We start from the raw sequence: 15,658 nt of genomic DNA on the forward strand, positions 1-15,658 counted from the left end.
AAAAGGAGAAATCGATCCTGCTAGCCAGCATAACGTTTGCTCTTTCTTGCTCTTACATCCAACTTTTGAAGCTTGGATCTGTTCTCTCCAAAAAGAAAACTGGTTGATCATTTCCCTTCTTGAATCCCATGGGCAAAGTGCAGTTGCCCAATCTGGTAAGATGGCAACTTTCTGCCTAACAGAAAGGCATGTTGACTGGAATTTATTGGGGAACGGTGCCAAGGAGCAGTCAAATGGCTTTGTGTTGGGTGGCGCACAACCCTTTGGCGCCATCTCGAACGCACCCAGCCGTTCATGTGCAATGGGCTGGATTCATCCTCTATGGGTCAGTGGCTAGGACAGTGTGTGGAAAATGAAGCATCAGCCATTTCACTTCTAAGTTTGGTTACAAAGCAGGAGTTTAGCGGGCACAATGCAGGAGGCAGGATGGCATGGATGCATAACTAATTCTTTGTGGGCACTTTGACATGGATGGATATTCTCTGGTTGCGGTGACTGATATACCCATGGCACCCAGTATCCTTGCTGGTCCAGATACTAATTCCTTTTGCATTTTGATCTCAGTTTGCAGCTCTTGGAGTAAGCTGATAACAAAGGAGGGAAAGTGGGAAACTGGGACATTATAAAAGCAGCTGGGAAATATGAAATGGCAGAGGATTAACTGGAACTGTCCTTGATGGGAATGCAAGAGCACTTATGGCAAAGTCTGAAAATGGTATTTGTTGCGACCCACAATGAACACATCCCAAGTTCTGCACTCACTTCTTGAATGAGGAAAAGAGAACCCAGTGCCTTAAACCAACTCTTTGGCTGCAAAGGAATATGGAACGGTTTAATGTTCCTGTGTTTAGGATATAGAGTAGACCTTTCCCAGTATGAATCTGAACTTTCTCAAGCCTATTGCAAGCTATTATGTAACCAAGTTACCTGTAATTCATTACTCCTTTTGATGATGGAGCATAATGAAATGACGTATCAAAATGTGGCATTAAGGAGTAGAAAGATGTTACAATCATCTGGGTAATAGGTACCCTTACCAGAGGTATTGCCCTGAGCAATCCATTTTGGGGGTCGAAAAGTTGGTCAGCAAGCAACCAGCATGCAAAGGGCACGTCACATACTCTCAGCCTCATACGAAGGCAATGGCAAATCCCCAATGAAGGAACTTGCCAGGAAAACCCTGTGATGGGTTCGCCTTAGCGTCGCCATAAGTCGGAAAGGAAGGCAAAAAGAACACACAAACAGCCACAGCAAGCCACCAGGCCCTCCGCGGATCCATTGGCAGCCTTGCTCTTGCAACCCATCCTGTTGTTCCACAGCAACAGGACTAGAAAGCAAAACAAAAGCAGGGAGAGGAAGGAAGGTTGTTAGCTGATCTGTGCAAGTTGCTTTGGAGAAGGAAGAAAAAAAGAAGGCCTCCTTTGAGTGTTGCATTCCCTCCCCGCAGTCTCTGAACGGCCAGCCAAGAGCAACAGGGCTGAGCGCAAAAGCATTAATGTCGCATGCATCGCCTCTGGACTTGGTTGGGCACAATTCATTGCTGTTTGCTTGCATTGGACAGGGGCTCTTTTGAAGCATGGAAGGGTAAATCCAACCTGGGGAGGCAGAAAGTGGATTGGGAAGCTGGGAGGAGGACTGGAAAGGCCCACATCCGCATCCAGCATCCTTGGACAGCAACCAGAGAGCCCCCTTGGCTCTGCCGGGACCAATTACTTTTGAATTAATTAATTTGAATTAATTGAATTGCCCTGAATTAATTTCCTTTCCTTGGGGTCAGTCCAAGGTATTCTGCTGCCTGAGGCAAATAGCAAGAGGGAGTTCCCTTGCCAACCCATATAAGCTCCCTTTAGTACCGGCAAATGAAACTGCTACAGCCTCATTCCCACTACCTTTTAAACCAGATTGCAGTTTGGTTTGAACCGTTTCAAACGACCCTGGTTCCCACTTAAATCGATTCGCAGAAGCAATTTGGCGAGGGGGGGGCCATGCGCCAGACCCATTTAACCCGTGTCTTTTTGACACTGATTTTCTCCCCCGCGTCTTTTTCACCAAATCGATTCAACATAAGTGCGAACTGCAAATGGATCGGAACCGATTCAAATTTGCCCTTCGTCCAGCTGGAGCTGAATCAATTTGAATCGATCCATTCGTGGACCACAAGCGGGTTACTTTGATGCCAGAAAATGAGACGGGGGCAAATGTAGTGGGAACCATGCTCCGATGTCGAATCGATCCATCGATTCAGATCGCGCACCGCTTTATCTGTAAGTGGGAATGAGGCCGTAGACTGTTATTCAGATGGTGAAAATAACCCAAGTGCCATCTGGGTTGAATCTTTGTTGCTCACATGCATTTTGAATGCACCCGATGACATTTTTGTGGGGGGCTTATGACTTAATCGGGATAATCAATGTCATATTTTGCCCACCTAGTTTTCCTAAAAGATTTGCACTCTCAGCTGTGGGAATAACTGATGTGAATGGACCCGGGATATAACTTTGCATGCTTTGAATGTGCTTTGAAAACATTTTGCATCACCAACCACATATTTATTGAAGTGTTTGCACATGTGAGCAACTGAACTTGCAGAGGTGTCAATAAATGCGTCACCCTTTGACAGGTTTTGGATGTTATCGGACTTTGCAATATGGCCAACATGACTGCCCTGGATATGTTTTCTGAAAAACATGAAAACCCAGCATTTTTTTTTAACAGAAAGAGTGTGCGAACATTTCCACATGAGCTTCTGAGCATGCAGCTATGTGGGGTGGAAGAGTCCAGAGCATGATACCTTTTCCTTGGAGCCTTCCCTGTTTTTTGGCTTTGAAAAGGAAGTCCCACATCCCACTTGTTAGGAGAGAAATGTCTAGCTTGGCACTGTTGGAAAGGTCAGTTTTCTAAGGAACTCTACTTTCATCATGTATGTAAAAGCACACTTGTAGCCCATCTGATGGCGATCATCTTTAATTGCTAAAATGCAAGGGCAATTATTATTATTTGACTGTAGCCAGCAATGGATCCCTTCCAGAGAAAGCACTGGATAGCCAAGGAGCTTGCCTCATTCACAAAGGAGAGCGACCAGAAATGACATTGTCCTCCAACCCATAACCAGCTTGTGTTCTTCCACCGCTTGCTTTTTCTTCTTCCTCCCCATGCAAAATCAAAAATCCTCAAAAAGTCTGCAAATATCCAGAAATCCATAGTCGCACCATGTTTTTTGATGGGTAGCACCTGACGTTCGCTCTCATTGGCAGAGTATGAATTAAGATGTGTAAAGGATCCCAAGTACCGTCATGTAATCCCACCCTGGCCTCCCCAAAGTCTGGACTATTTCCCCCAATCAACTTTGGTGAATTCATCCGTCTCTCCGAAACGTCTCCCAAGGCACAACCTTTGGTCATTTTCCCAAAGAGAAATAATAAAAAGAGGAAGAACGAGCCAAGAGCCTTCAAAAAAGACGGTCCAGGGGCTTGCCTTTTCTCTTTTTAAACTGCGGCTTGTTTTGTTTCGGGCTTCATGGGGTGGATCAGAGACTGCATTTGGTGGTGGTTTTGCTCCTGTGTCTCGTCGTTCCTCTTCTGTGACCTGAACAAGACAAAACATCCATTGAACATATGCATTGTTTTGTTTTCATATGTAAAATCTCAAAGCACAGCATAGGATGTATATAAGATTTGGGCCACAGCATTCAGCCATGGCAGTTAAAGTGATGCCGAATGCATGGCTGCGTTAATTCTGCAAGTAGCTGATATAGAATTGTTGTGGTTGTTGTTGTGTGTTGTTAAGTCATTTCCAATGTACCATTGGAAACTTATGGTCATTTCCAACGTACGGTTGGAAACGTATGGCAGTTTCCAACTTACGGTTATTAACTGGTCACTGCAGAAGAATCTTTTAATATGTGTGTTTGTGGACATTTGCTGTACTTCCATCTTCCTTGTTGTGTGGCTCCAAGTCATTTCCGACCATCATGCGGCCCCCACATGAAAACCTATCATGAGGTTTTCTTAGCGAGATTTGTTCCGAGGAGGTTTGCCATTGCCATCCTCTGAGGCTGAGAGTGTGTGACTTGCCCAAGATCAATCAGTGGGTTTCCATGGCTGAGCCGAGAATCAAACCCTGGTCTCCATGGCTAGGAATTTGATATCTCCTTGATGCTCACCTGTTCTCCACTTGTTCGATTGTTTCTGGCAGGGGGACGTTGCGCGTCTCCGGTAGGAAGGCAGCGGCGACTCCGGATACGATGGGAGCAGCCCCATAGAACAAATGGGGCAGGAGAGGGAGGTATTCGCCAGACAACTTCACCACCGGGGCTACCATGCCCCCCAAGCGGGCCATAGTGTTGCTCATGCCCATGCCAGTCTGCCTAAAGACCCGGGAACAAAGCAAACACATTATTCATTCTTCATCCTTCAAGGGATCTTTTAGAAAATGCCAAGAGTGAACCCTTGACCATTCATTTCAGGTAAGAGAAATAGTGTTCTGGAGTGGAAACCAGAGTTTCTAGCTTTATGAAGTCAAAGGTTTTCTTGGCCCGCATCCATAGTTTTTGTGGGTCTTTTGGGCTATGCGGCCACGTTCTAGAAGAATTTATTTCTGATGTTTCACCAGCATCTGTGGCATCTGGCATCTTCAGAGGATGCTGGCATGGAAGTATATATACCCCACTCTCTTCCAAGCCAGCATTCTCTGAAGATGCCAGCCACAAATGTTGGCGAAACGTCAGGAATAAACTTCTTGAACATAGCCCCAAAAACCCACAAAAAAACCCTATTTCTACCTTTAATTTTGCAACATCTTGGCAATTTGGGGGAAAGGAACAAAACATATGATAGCGAGGTGACTATAGTCACAGAGATAAAGGAGCGAGAAGGATGCGGAGGAAGCACCAAAGAGAAGAGGAAAGCAGGGAGTTGGATCGAGTGCCTGGAAAAGTTACTTTTTCAAACTACAATTCCCAGAAAACTCCCAGCTAGCATGGTCTGGGAACTGTTCCAAATGTTACATTTGCAATGCTATTAGAAACGCATCCCTATTTCACTCTGTGCTCTGAGCCCAAGCTCTTGTTTGAAACTCCTATATATATCCATTTTGGGGTCTTCTCCAGACTTACCTGAGCACCGTTGGATAAAGTTCTCCAGTGTATAAATAGACACAGTTGAATGAGGCGGACAAGCAACCCTTTCCAAAGACAGCGAAGGCCGTCCGCAAGGTTGGCATCTCTGGAAGAAGAGGAAGCATGAGCATTCAGAGATGCAATGTGAGGAGGACCACATTGAGTTCTCCGCTATCCTCCTAAACATCTGTGAAAGCCAGAAGCACCCTGTAGACTTGCTTGGGAATCATCATCACCATCATCTGGACCATAGAGGTGCCTCAAAACTTTGGTCTAGCAAGGGCGATATCACTTGCATTACCTGGCAGTTGGTCTCAGGAGTGTTTCTAGGTGGATGCGACAGGTGCGGACCACACCGAGTGGCATCTCAATGTCAATTGTGCCAACTGCCTTCCAGGGTCAGTTGTGCCAGTACACTTCTCCGTGAGACTGAAGGTCCCAAGAAGGACCCAGTTCATCCACCCAAAGGTGCCAAGGAGGTTGGCCAAGACATGGTTGGTATGCCATGGCAAACTCCTGGAGTCCTTGGAGACCTCTCTCATTGCCGAATGGCACCTGGACCACTTTGGGAATTGCAAACAAGACATGTAGTTTGAAAAGGCTTTTATTTGTCCTCTTGATGCGTTTCAGGGAAATCCTTCTTCACAAATTAATTCTTCTGTGTCTCTTTTTCTGTGGTTGTCGCCACATTTTCTAGCCTTAAAGTCACTGGGTGACTTTGGACAAGTCATACTCTCTCTCAGAGGAAGGCAATGGCAACCTCCCTCTGAACTAAACTTGCCGCGAAAACCCTGTGATAGCATCAACTTAGGGTTTCCGTAAGTTGGAAACGACACGACAACAACAACAATAACAACACCCTACAAATAAAACAAAAGGATTTTATAAAATAATAAAAGTGGCTGATACCTGAGAAGTCAGATCTAGGGACACCAGAACGGAACGGTTTAAGTCAGTGATTCCCAAAACTTTGGTTCTCCAGATGTTTTGGATTTCAGCTCCCAGAATTCCTGTCTATTGACCAAGCTGGCTGGGACTTCTGGGAGTTGAAGTCCAAAACACCTGGAGGAGCAAAGTTTGGGAATCCTTGATTTAAGCCCTCAGGTGTTTGGAACAAGAGTATGAGCTTTTTGAGACTGACTCCTCTTTCCAAATCCAGAATCCATTTTGCTCCATAGTGAGATGCCAGTAGTCCTGAAGATGGTCAACAGTTGGGTTGAGCAAGAAGTTTTTCCATTCTCCACCCCAATCCACCCATCTTTGGGTTTATTCCACCCATAATCCCTTATGTCTTGACCCATTAGAGGCCTCCTGGCCCCATTCATGCCTCGTACCAGAAGAACTGGGACCCATCTTACCTTGAGGGATGAAGATATTCGCCAGGATGGTCAGTCCGGCCAAAATAAGAGCAGCAGCTTGGGTGGACCGGCGCCCGATGTAATTGATCGTGAGCACTGAGATGAACTTGGCCGGGAAGTCAACAGCTCCAAAAATCACCTGGATCAAATAGATGTTGGTCCCGAAGTTCTGCAGGTCCATGACCAGACCGTAATAGGCAAAGCTGGTGGAGAACCTGGGCAAGAAAGACACCGTTGTAATATGTCACAAGGACAACAAAGGCAACGGGTTTCCTTTGGTCCTCCAGCTGTTTGGGACTTCAGCTCTCATCATTCCCAAGCTGGTTCCCAAACTTTGTTTGTGGTTCCCAAACTTTGGTCCTCCAGGTGTTTTGGATGTCTTCTCCCAGGAATCCCGTGGCCATCAGTTGGGAATGATGAGAGCTGGAGTCCAAAACACCTTGAGGACCAAAGTTTGGGAACCCCTGCTCAGACGTCGGATCATTTGGGGTCCAATGAAAAGAAAGGAGATGTTGGGTAATGATGAGAAAGAATCGGCTTGAAGGTCTGAAGGCATCTGCTCTTCAACAGTGGAATAGACTACTTTGGAAAGCAATGGACTCCATTGGAAACTAAGTCAAGCATGAATGGGCCAGTTCTCTGTCCGCAACTAGAAAACTTGCAACCTATTGACAATGTGAATTGCCACTCCTGGAGGCTTCTAGGAGACAGGAGCGTATATTATTATTATTATTATTATTATTATTATTATTATTATTATTATTATTATTATCCCACCTCTTCCTGTAGGATCAAGGTGGCTTGCAATCACAATAAGATCCAGCGCAATAATACAAAGATTAAAATCCAATACACAAATAAAATACAATTCAATAAATTCTACAATATAAACCATGGCCTAGAAGATTATGGCCATTGTAGTCTTCAACGCATGGACTAGGGCAACCTTTCTGAGAGTCCAAACTCACCACACAAAGCATAGGCAGCATGAAATACGGCGCATGGTGGGTGTCCGCACCAAATCCACAATGGAGTAGCTGGATTTCATCGATGCCATTTCTTCCTTCATCTTGGACCGCAAGAACTAGGAAAGGATGAAAAGCAGGAGAGGTTTGGAAAGGAAAGGAAAACACTTTTCTTTCATTTTTTAAAAACAGTTAGAATACTAAACAGGGCAAAGTGGAGCTAAATATATATGTGCGTGTGTGTAACTCTGTATAGTATGTATAGTATATGTATATATACATATATACACATACATATACATATGTGCATGTATGTGTATATATGCGTATATACATATGCATACATATACACATATACATACCTGTATATATACACATACATATATACACATACACACACACGCGCACACACACACACACACACACACACACACACATATCTATAGTCAGCCTTCCATAATTTCATGCACAGCTTTGCTTAATATTGCCATAGTATGATATCTCAGAGGGCGCTTCAGCCTTAAACTGTAAATAAAATGCTGCAATATGTGGAGCCGCTCCTCATTCTTTCTGGAGCAGAAACTTTCCATGCTATCCTTGCCTCTAGGACCAAACTTGCCATTAAAGATGGAAAGGCTGCAGGATGCCTCTGCTCCCTTAACCAGAGTCTAAATCAAACTCGTATTTCGGCTCTACCTCGGCGGTCAGCTTGTCAGCGGCGTCGGGCTTCCCATTCACTTTGGCCACCCTCTTGAGCTCCTTCACGGCCCAGTCCAGCTTTCCAGCCGTCACAAGCCATCGGGCGGATTCGGCAAACCACCTGCGGATGGAAAAAGATAGGCTCACCTTAAAGTCTCTCCAAGTCAGAAACAATCTGAAGGCACACAATAACAATACCTTCCTTTTTGGCTGGATGGCCATCTGTCAATGGGGATGCTTTGATCTGGATTTCCTGCATGGCAGAGTGGGGTTGGATTGGATGGCCCTTGGGGTCTCTTCCAAGTCTACGATTCTATGACTCTATGATTGTATGGCTAAAGGATTGGGGATAAAGATTCCATATGAATAAATAAATGATTGGAATGTACAATCCAAAAACTACATTTCAAACGTGGACATAGAAAATGTACATTTGTGGGACTTGTGGGACTCCATCTTAACTGTTTTAATTTGGTCCCAGAAGTGGCGCCATCAAAGTAGGAAGAAATTTAAATAGGGCACCCCACCCTATACTTGTAGGTTCAGAAAAGAGTGTTCCCTGTAAGCAATACCTTTTTAGCATCAGTCTCTGGACCAGAGCTATGAAGAATTACCTTTTTGGGAAGTCGAAGGCTTTCATGGCCAGCATCCATAGTTTTTTGTGGGTTTTTCGGACTATCTGGCCATGTTCTAGAAGAGTTTATTCCTGACGTTTCTTTGGTATCTGTGGCTTTGGCATCTTCAGAGAATGCTGGCATGGAGGAGAGTGAGATATGTATGTATGTGTGTGTATAGATAGATAGATGATAGATAGATAGATAGATAGATAGATAGATAGATAGATAGATAGATAGAGATATAGATATACTGTGTGACCCTGAGTAGGGAGGAGCATATATATACTCCACTCTCTTCCATGCCAGTATTCTCTGAAGATGCCAGCCACAGCCACAGATACCAGCGGAACGTCAGGAATAAACTCTTCTCAAACCTGAAAAACCCCACAAAATATTATGGACACTGGCCATGAAAGCCTTGGACTACACACACACACACACACACACACACACACACACACACACACACACAACTCTCTTCCATGCCAGCATTCTCTGAAGATGCCAAAGCCACAAATGCTGGTGAAATGTCAGGAATAAACTCTTCTAGAACATGGCCACAGAGCCCCAAAAATCTCACAAAACACTATAATTACCTTTTTGACTACATCCCCCAAGCTCCCCGAGTCAGCATGGCCCATGGTCACGCCAGCTGGAGGATTCTGGAGATTGCAGTCTTAAAAAGTAAGCTGTGCATCACCACAATATTCTAAAAACAAATACTTGGATAACTATGCAAGGGCTTTACCAAGAGTAGAAGAAGAAGAGGAAATAGGGCAAGGAGACAGCCAGTTGCAAGTGACGCCACTCCGGAATGAGGTACGCCAGACCTGCCAGGACGATCTGTCCAGTGGTATAGGCATAGCCGGTCAAGGCTCCCAGGATGGGCCGGGTCCTGGTAGGTGTCCATTCCACACCTGTGGGAAAGTCAATGGTTGGATTATTAATTCAAGGCATTATGGGATTATTACTTTATGGGAGACGATGCCAAGCACTCACAGAGAGAGACGCAATTGAGGACCACGCCTGAGTAGGCCATCCCTGTCAGAAAGCGGAAGACGCAGTAGACCGTGAAGTTGGGGGAGAAGGCCGTCACGGTCCCAGAGGTGGCCAGCTGCAGGTAGGACCAGATGAGGATCAACCGGCGTCCAAACCTGGGAGGAGAAACGGAAAAGGAGTAAAATGTTGGGAAAGAAACGCATGGTGGAGAGCAGTAGGATTATAAGGCTGGAGGTTGTAGATGTCCTTGGAGTCTTTTACTCCAAGTCTGCTGTCAAGTCTCAAGTCTCAATCTACAAGCCTCAAGTAGAGCCTCAAGTCTTTGCAAGATCAAGTCTCAAGTTGAGTCTCAAGACTTGTCCTAAGGAAAAATAGCTTTAGAAGGATCTAGCCTATCCTCCTATTTGCAGCAAGGACAGGCTGCAGAGTAGACCTCAGTGTTGGCTTTCGAACCCAGGAATAGCTAGTCAGTCACTTTAAAAAATACAAGTCACAAGTTGAGTTGAGTCAAGTCGGGTGAATGCACCATTTATTGCCAAGTCAAGTCCAAAACAAGTCCTTGGAGCACCTTGTGCCCAAGCCAATTGACTCAAGTGTACATTACTGTTAATGGGTAAAGCGACACCAGTTTGTCTTTTAAAAACAAACACTTTGCACATGTTCCAAAGATACTCTTCGATGCGCTCGATATGCTGTGGGGTTTCCAAAATGCTTTGGCTGAGGTTAAGCTTTACTCACCTGTCTGAGAGGCCGCCAAACACAATGCCTCCGATCAAGACGCCAGCCATGTAGAGAGACTGAGCCATTTGTTTCAGGGTTTTCGAAGAACAAACCAGGTCCCACTGTCACGGGGTGAAGTTTGGGAGGAGGAGGAAAGAAGAGAAAACACACGGTTTAGGAGATACCAGAGGACCTGACGTTCCCTGTGTTGCCCAACTATAAAGACCTCCATGGGCTTTGGATAGCTAGAAGTGGTTAGCCATGGAATGAAAACAAGATGTCGGAACAAGCTCCCCGAATATGGTGACCTCCAACCATTTGGGACTACAATCTTAAACTCAGTCAGCATAACCAATGGCCAGAGATTTTTTATAACGTGGTTCAAGTTGGGGAAAACATCACCTTTGGTTTGATCAGTTTGGTTCGTCTTAAAACCTTAACCACCAGGAAGCAATAGAGGATGGGTCTCCGCTACCTGGAACGCCGAAATCTGAAGTACTCCAAAATCCCAAACTGCCCGCATGGATGGCTAAGATAGTGGCACTTTTGTCTTCTGGTGGTTCGATGTACACAAACTTTGTTTCATGCACAAAATCATTTTTAAATGTTATGTATAAAATTACATAATATACGTGGGGGTTAACAGTGCCCCCGATTTTCCATCTTGGGTCAGAGAGTCTCCAATCTGGGCCAAAGAGAGACAGATTCAAAAGATCCCTGCTCTGCCCTGAAGTCCACCTTGGGCAAAACCCTCTCTCTCTTTGAGCCTATCTCAGTGATGGTGAACCTATGGCACACATGCCAGAGGTGGCACTCAGAGCCCTCTCTGTGGGCACATGCTCTGTCACCCCAGCACAGAGTTCACCAGTTTGTTACTAGAAAGCCAGAGGAACGTGGCACTTTGTGATAAATATGTAGGGTTTGGGTTGCAATTTGGGCACTCGGTCTGTAAAAGGTTCACCATCACTGCATCTTATATATCACAGGGTTGACATATAGACAGCTGTTGGTATATTTGTCTAAGGGCCTGAACAGACAGGCCACAATAAAGCTGCTTGGATCATTTTGGAGTTATGCTGTTTAAATGCTGCATGAATCTTAAGAGGCCGGAAGCACAGCTTTGGCGCAGTTCTGGACTCTTAAGATGCTTGTGTCACTTAAACAGCATGCCTCCAAAGTGACCCAAAGTAGCTTCATTGTGGCCTGTCTGTTTGGGCCTTAAGTCTTTTCTTGCAGGGCAAGAAACACCATGAAAAACTGCACCTGGTGCAAGAGAAAAGTTGCCGTCAAGGCAATCCGACTTGTGATGACTCCATGAATGAGAGACCTCCAAGTCACCCTTTGTCCTCAATTGTTCTTCTCAGATCTTGCAGACGTAGGGCTGTGGCTTCCTTGGTTGAGTCTATCCATCTGGAAATCATTTTTCTACATCATTGTATATAATTGGACTTAAAAATGGATGGATTTTGGTATCCACAGGGGGTCCAAACTCCAGCAGATACAACAACAACAACAACAACTACTACTACTACTACTAATAATAATAATAATAATAATAATTTATGTACATCCCGCTCTTCCGAACGATCGAAGTGGCTTACATTAAAATAAACCAATAAAATACAATATCAATACGATACCATAACATTATAACCCTTCCGCTCCCTACCCCTCCTATCAGTAATATTAAAATGCAATTAAATTATCAATCAATCAATGTTTATTGATTAGCCCACAAAGCTATATAGAATATATATAGAAACTCTATATAAAAGGTTAAATAAAATGTATAAGAGCGTGAGTACAGTACAGTAGATAATGCGACAAAACTTGTATAACACTCTGTATAAGAACCTCACCTCCATGACAAAGGTGTTGGGAAAGGTGCTCCGGTCATAAACCCACCCATCATGGCACGGCTCTGTTTCCAAGTGAGTCTTGTTCACAGTAGTGTTACCATAAGTCCCATTGAGCATGGTGGCATTCAAGAGCCACCATTGGTGGCTGACGTAGCGGCGGCATTGTTCGGGACGCTGCTTTTCATCCAGAGGGATGGAGACCTTGAGGAGGTCCTCCTCTCCCAGGCTTCGATTCCCAAACCCACCGTCCTTATGGCGGACCAAGCAGTGGTGATCCGGGACGGCCGCCGTGAAGTTCTGCAGTACCATGTGGCACGCCATCATGAAAACGGGGAGGGACAGCAGCGTCACGTAGATGATCTGGAAGCGTCCCATGCTGCCGACGTGTTCTAAAACCTCAGCGAAGCTCATGGCGCCGATCAGGGGGAGATCCCTGCTGTGCGACGCTTCTTAAAAACCAGCGAGGAAATGGAGGGATGAGGAATCACTGACCACCTTTGGGCCAGGATCTACCAGTTGGTTGCAACAAGTCTGAAAACAAGGACTGGAAAAGGCACTAAGATGAGTTGTCCACGAACGTGAGTCTTGGTGGCTACCACAAGGTGCCCAAGGATCTCTAAAGGATAACCTTTGGATCTGGATGTATTGCCTTACATAGTAGCTTGGTCATCTTTCTATCTTCTTGCTTAGACGGTGTTGCGCATGCCAGTGAAGGACGCCTGCTCCATGATGGCCTCTTTTCTCTTGGTTCCTTAAAAAGAGCAAGGGCTCAGAGCAAGGCTTGGTTCCACCTCCAGATAGGACTTCCACCACTAAGTCCTATCCTCCAACAAACCAGCTGAAGGTGAAACATATCCTAAAGAGCAGAATATATAAAGCCCACAGTCCATCTCTGAGTTAAAGTGTTACCATTGTTTAGCCGAACAGGTTGTCAAAAAGGGAGAGAGGCGAATGCCAGGAGCATCTTTTGGCACCAAGGGCCATGGTGGATGAAGAGCCGTGGTCCTTTTTTTGACCCTGTGCCACGTGTCTGGGTGTATTATTCACGCAACTGTGTTAGGAATTAACTTTCCTTGGGACCTATCCAGGCTGTCCTGAGAGCCCCCGCCGTTTGTCGGATAGCTAGAGCTGAAACGCAATGAGAGTACCGTACTCTCATTTTGAGGTTGAAAGGATGCAGAAGATGTTGGAGATCAGGAAAGGACCATATCTCCTTCTGTCCTAGGCAACGAGGCAGGCCTTCTTTGGTGGAACAACAGAAGGGAAAGCTATAAGCAACTATGGACTTTAGATTTTTATGGGTTTTTTGAGCTATGTGGCCATGTTCTAGGATAGTTTATTCCTGATGTTTCGCCAGCATCTGTGGCTGGCATCTTAAGAGAATGCTGGCATGGAAGAGAGAGGTGTATATACAGTGCGCTCGCATCATATGCGGGCGCGCTTTACGTGGCTTTCAGCATATGTTGAAAGCTGCGCGGCGAGAAGGGGTGGCACATCCTATAGGGACTAATGGGGCATGTGCCCATGGCGTGTGCATGCCACCGCACCACCGTGCCACCATGTGCATGAGCCCTATTCATTTAAATGGGGCTCGAGTATAGGCGGAATTTGCTTTACACGGGGGAGTCCGGAACGGATCCCCACGTAAAGCAAGGGAGCACTGTATATACTGTGTGACCCTGGATAGGAAGGAGTAATTACCATGTTAATCTGTGTATGCCTCACTCTCTTCCATGAGAGTGGCTGGCATTCTCTGAAGATGCCAGCCACAGATGCTGGCAAAACAGCAGGAATAAACTCTTGTAGAATATGGCCACATCGCCCGAAAAACCCACAAAAAACTATGGATGCCGACCATGAAAGCCTTTGACTTCGCAACTATGGACTTTATCACAAGAAACAGATCCTGTGCAGAAATTGGATTTAAAGTGGAAACAGCCCACAAAAGTGGGTTGTTTTTCACATGACGTTTGTGATAAAGTCCTATGCTGGCATCCTGTCATCAGTTCTGGTTTCCACTCTAGTTGAACATCAGATTTGTTCTTGAAGGCCACAGGGCCATAAGAAAAGGTCTGGAACCTGATTATTATTATTATTATTATTGGTGGAAACAGGAAATAATCAAATGGCTCAAGGTCTGGTGAGCATGAAAAGTGGAGACTCAGGACCAGATCTGTTAAACCTATGGCCAAGGTCTGACTGTCAGTGTAGTGTCAACTGGTGATGGGTGGTGTGCCAATGCGCAATATCATGTCGACCAGAGCAGATTAGGGTGACAGTCCAGATTTCCAACCCTTTTGGCACCCTGCAGTCCCGATGGCATTGTGGTGGGCCACATCCATGGCTTCAGAAGTGTGCCATGTGCCCTTAGAATACCAGCTTCTCCCTTCCATTGCATGGGTAGGAAATGGAGAGGATAAGGTCAGCTAGAGAGGTCCATAGTTCTTATCCCAGCACCAATGTGCCCATTCTCTTTGTTGAAAAGCAGGGCTTCAAGAAACATGCGCATTGATCTGGGAAGCCTCTGTGGGCCATATTGAAGGGATGTCCTATTATTTTGCCATTGATATTTAATGGGACTTGAGCATCAACGGATTTTGCTCTCCACAGTGTGTCCTGGAACCAAACCCCAGCAGATACCAAGGGTCCACCGTATTCATCTGATATTTTCAAAACTGGGAAGCAAACACAGATGTTGATTTGAAGTCTCCTGGAACACAGAATGACATCTAACTGCTTTTTGCAAGTGGCGGGACTTAAATGTACAGTCCCAGAATGGAAGTGGTTCCTGAAAGGGTTGTGCGGGATTAAACTATTCCTACTCATTTCTATCCCGATCGATGGGAAACTGTGGCATTTGAAAAGCAGCTGCAAAAGTGGAGTGAGAGATTGATCAGGACTGTTCTTGCAAAAAACTGGAGAAGTTGGAGGGCATGCATGCTTCCCATCTCTGGTTTATATGAAGAGACCTCTGCTTACCAAATCTGGCGGAGGCAACAACATCACTGTTTAGGTGAACTATAAGAAGGGTGCATATGAGTGCATGTGCCTTCAAGTTGCTTGTCAGCTTAGGAAGACCCTACGAATTGCATAGGGTTTTCTTAGCAAATGCTGCTGTATTTCCATGGCAGTCTATACCTTGCATGCTAAAGGTCCCAGATTCAGTTTCTGGCACAGTGAGAGAAAGGTGCCTAGCAGCTCCAGTTACAACCTTGTCTTCATTCCCACTTACAAATAAATTGGTTTGCGATCCGAATCGATGGATCGATTCAACAGCAGTGCGTGGTTCACACTACATTTGCCCCGATCACATTTTTTTTCCTCC

General features: G+C 45.4%; 1 protein-coding gene across 1 annotated transcript; it reads right to left on the bottom strand.

The window, feature by feature from the left end:
- Positions 1–4,158: 4,158 nt before the first annotated feature.
- On the bottom strand, positions 4,159–12,744 carry LOC149302072 (solute carrier family 22 member 6-A-like). The gene is made up of 9 exons (XM_089482973.1): positions 12,334–12,744; positions 10,493–10,596; positions 9,755–9,909; positions 9,504–9,672; positions 8,136–8,259; positions 7,443–7,558; positions 6,475–6,689; positions 5,114–5,222; positions 4,159–4,366 (listed from the first exon to the last, which is right to left on the bottom strand). Exons 1-9 carry the CDS (start codon positions 12,742–12,744, stop codon positions 4,159–4,161), a joined length of 1,611 nt encoding a protein of 536 aa, XP_089339099.1.
- Between the last annotated feature and the right edge of the window lie 2,914 nt (positions 12,745–15,658).

This window comes from Sceloporus occidentalis, unplaced genomic scaffold (assembly GCF_023333645.1).
Source record: "Sceloporus occidentalis isolate IW3139 unplaced genomic scaffold, rSceOcc1.0.p SCAF_20, whole genome shotgun sequence".
Lineage (NCBI taxonomy): Eukaryota > Metazoa > Chordata > Lepidosauria > Squamata > Phrynosomatidae > Sceloporus > Sceloporus occidentalis.

Coding starts and splice junctions, on each gene's coding strand:
- LOC149302072 (XM_089482973.1), bottom strand. CDS start 12,744: ATGAGCTTCGCTGAGGTTTTAGAACACGTCGGCAGCATGGGACGCTTC. Junction 10,597..12,333: donor CCAACACCTTTGTCATGGAG/GTGAGGTTCTTA, acceptor ACCCCGTGACAG/TGGGACCTGGTTTGTTCTTC. Junction 9,910..10,492: donor TTTGGCGGCCTCTCAGACAG/GTGAGTAAAGCT, acceptor TTCTCCTCCCAG/GTTTGGACGCCGGTTGATCC.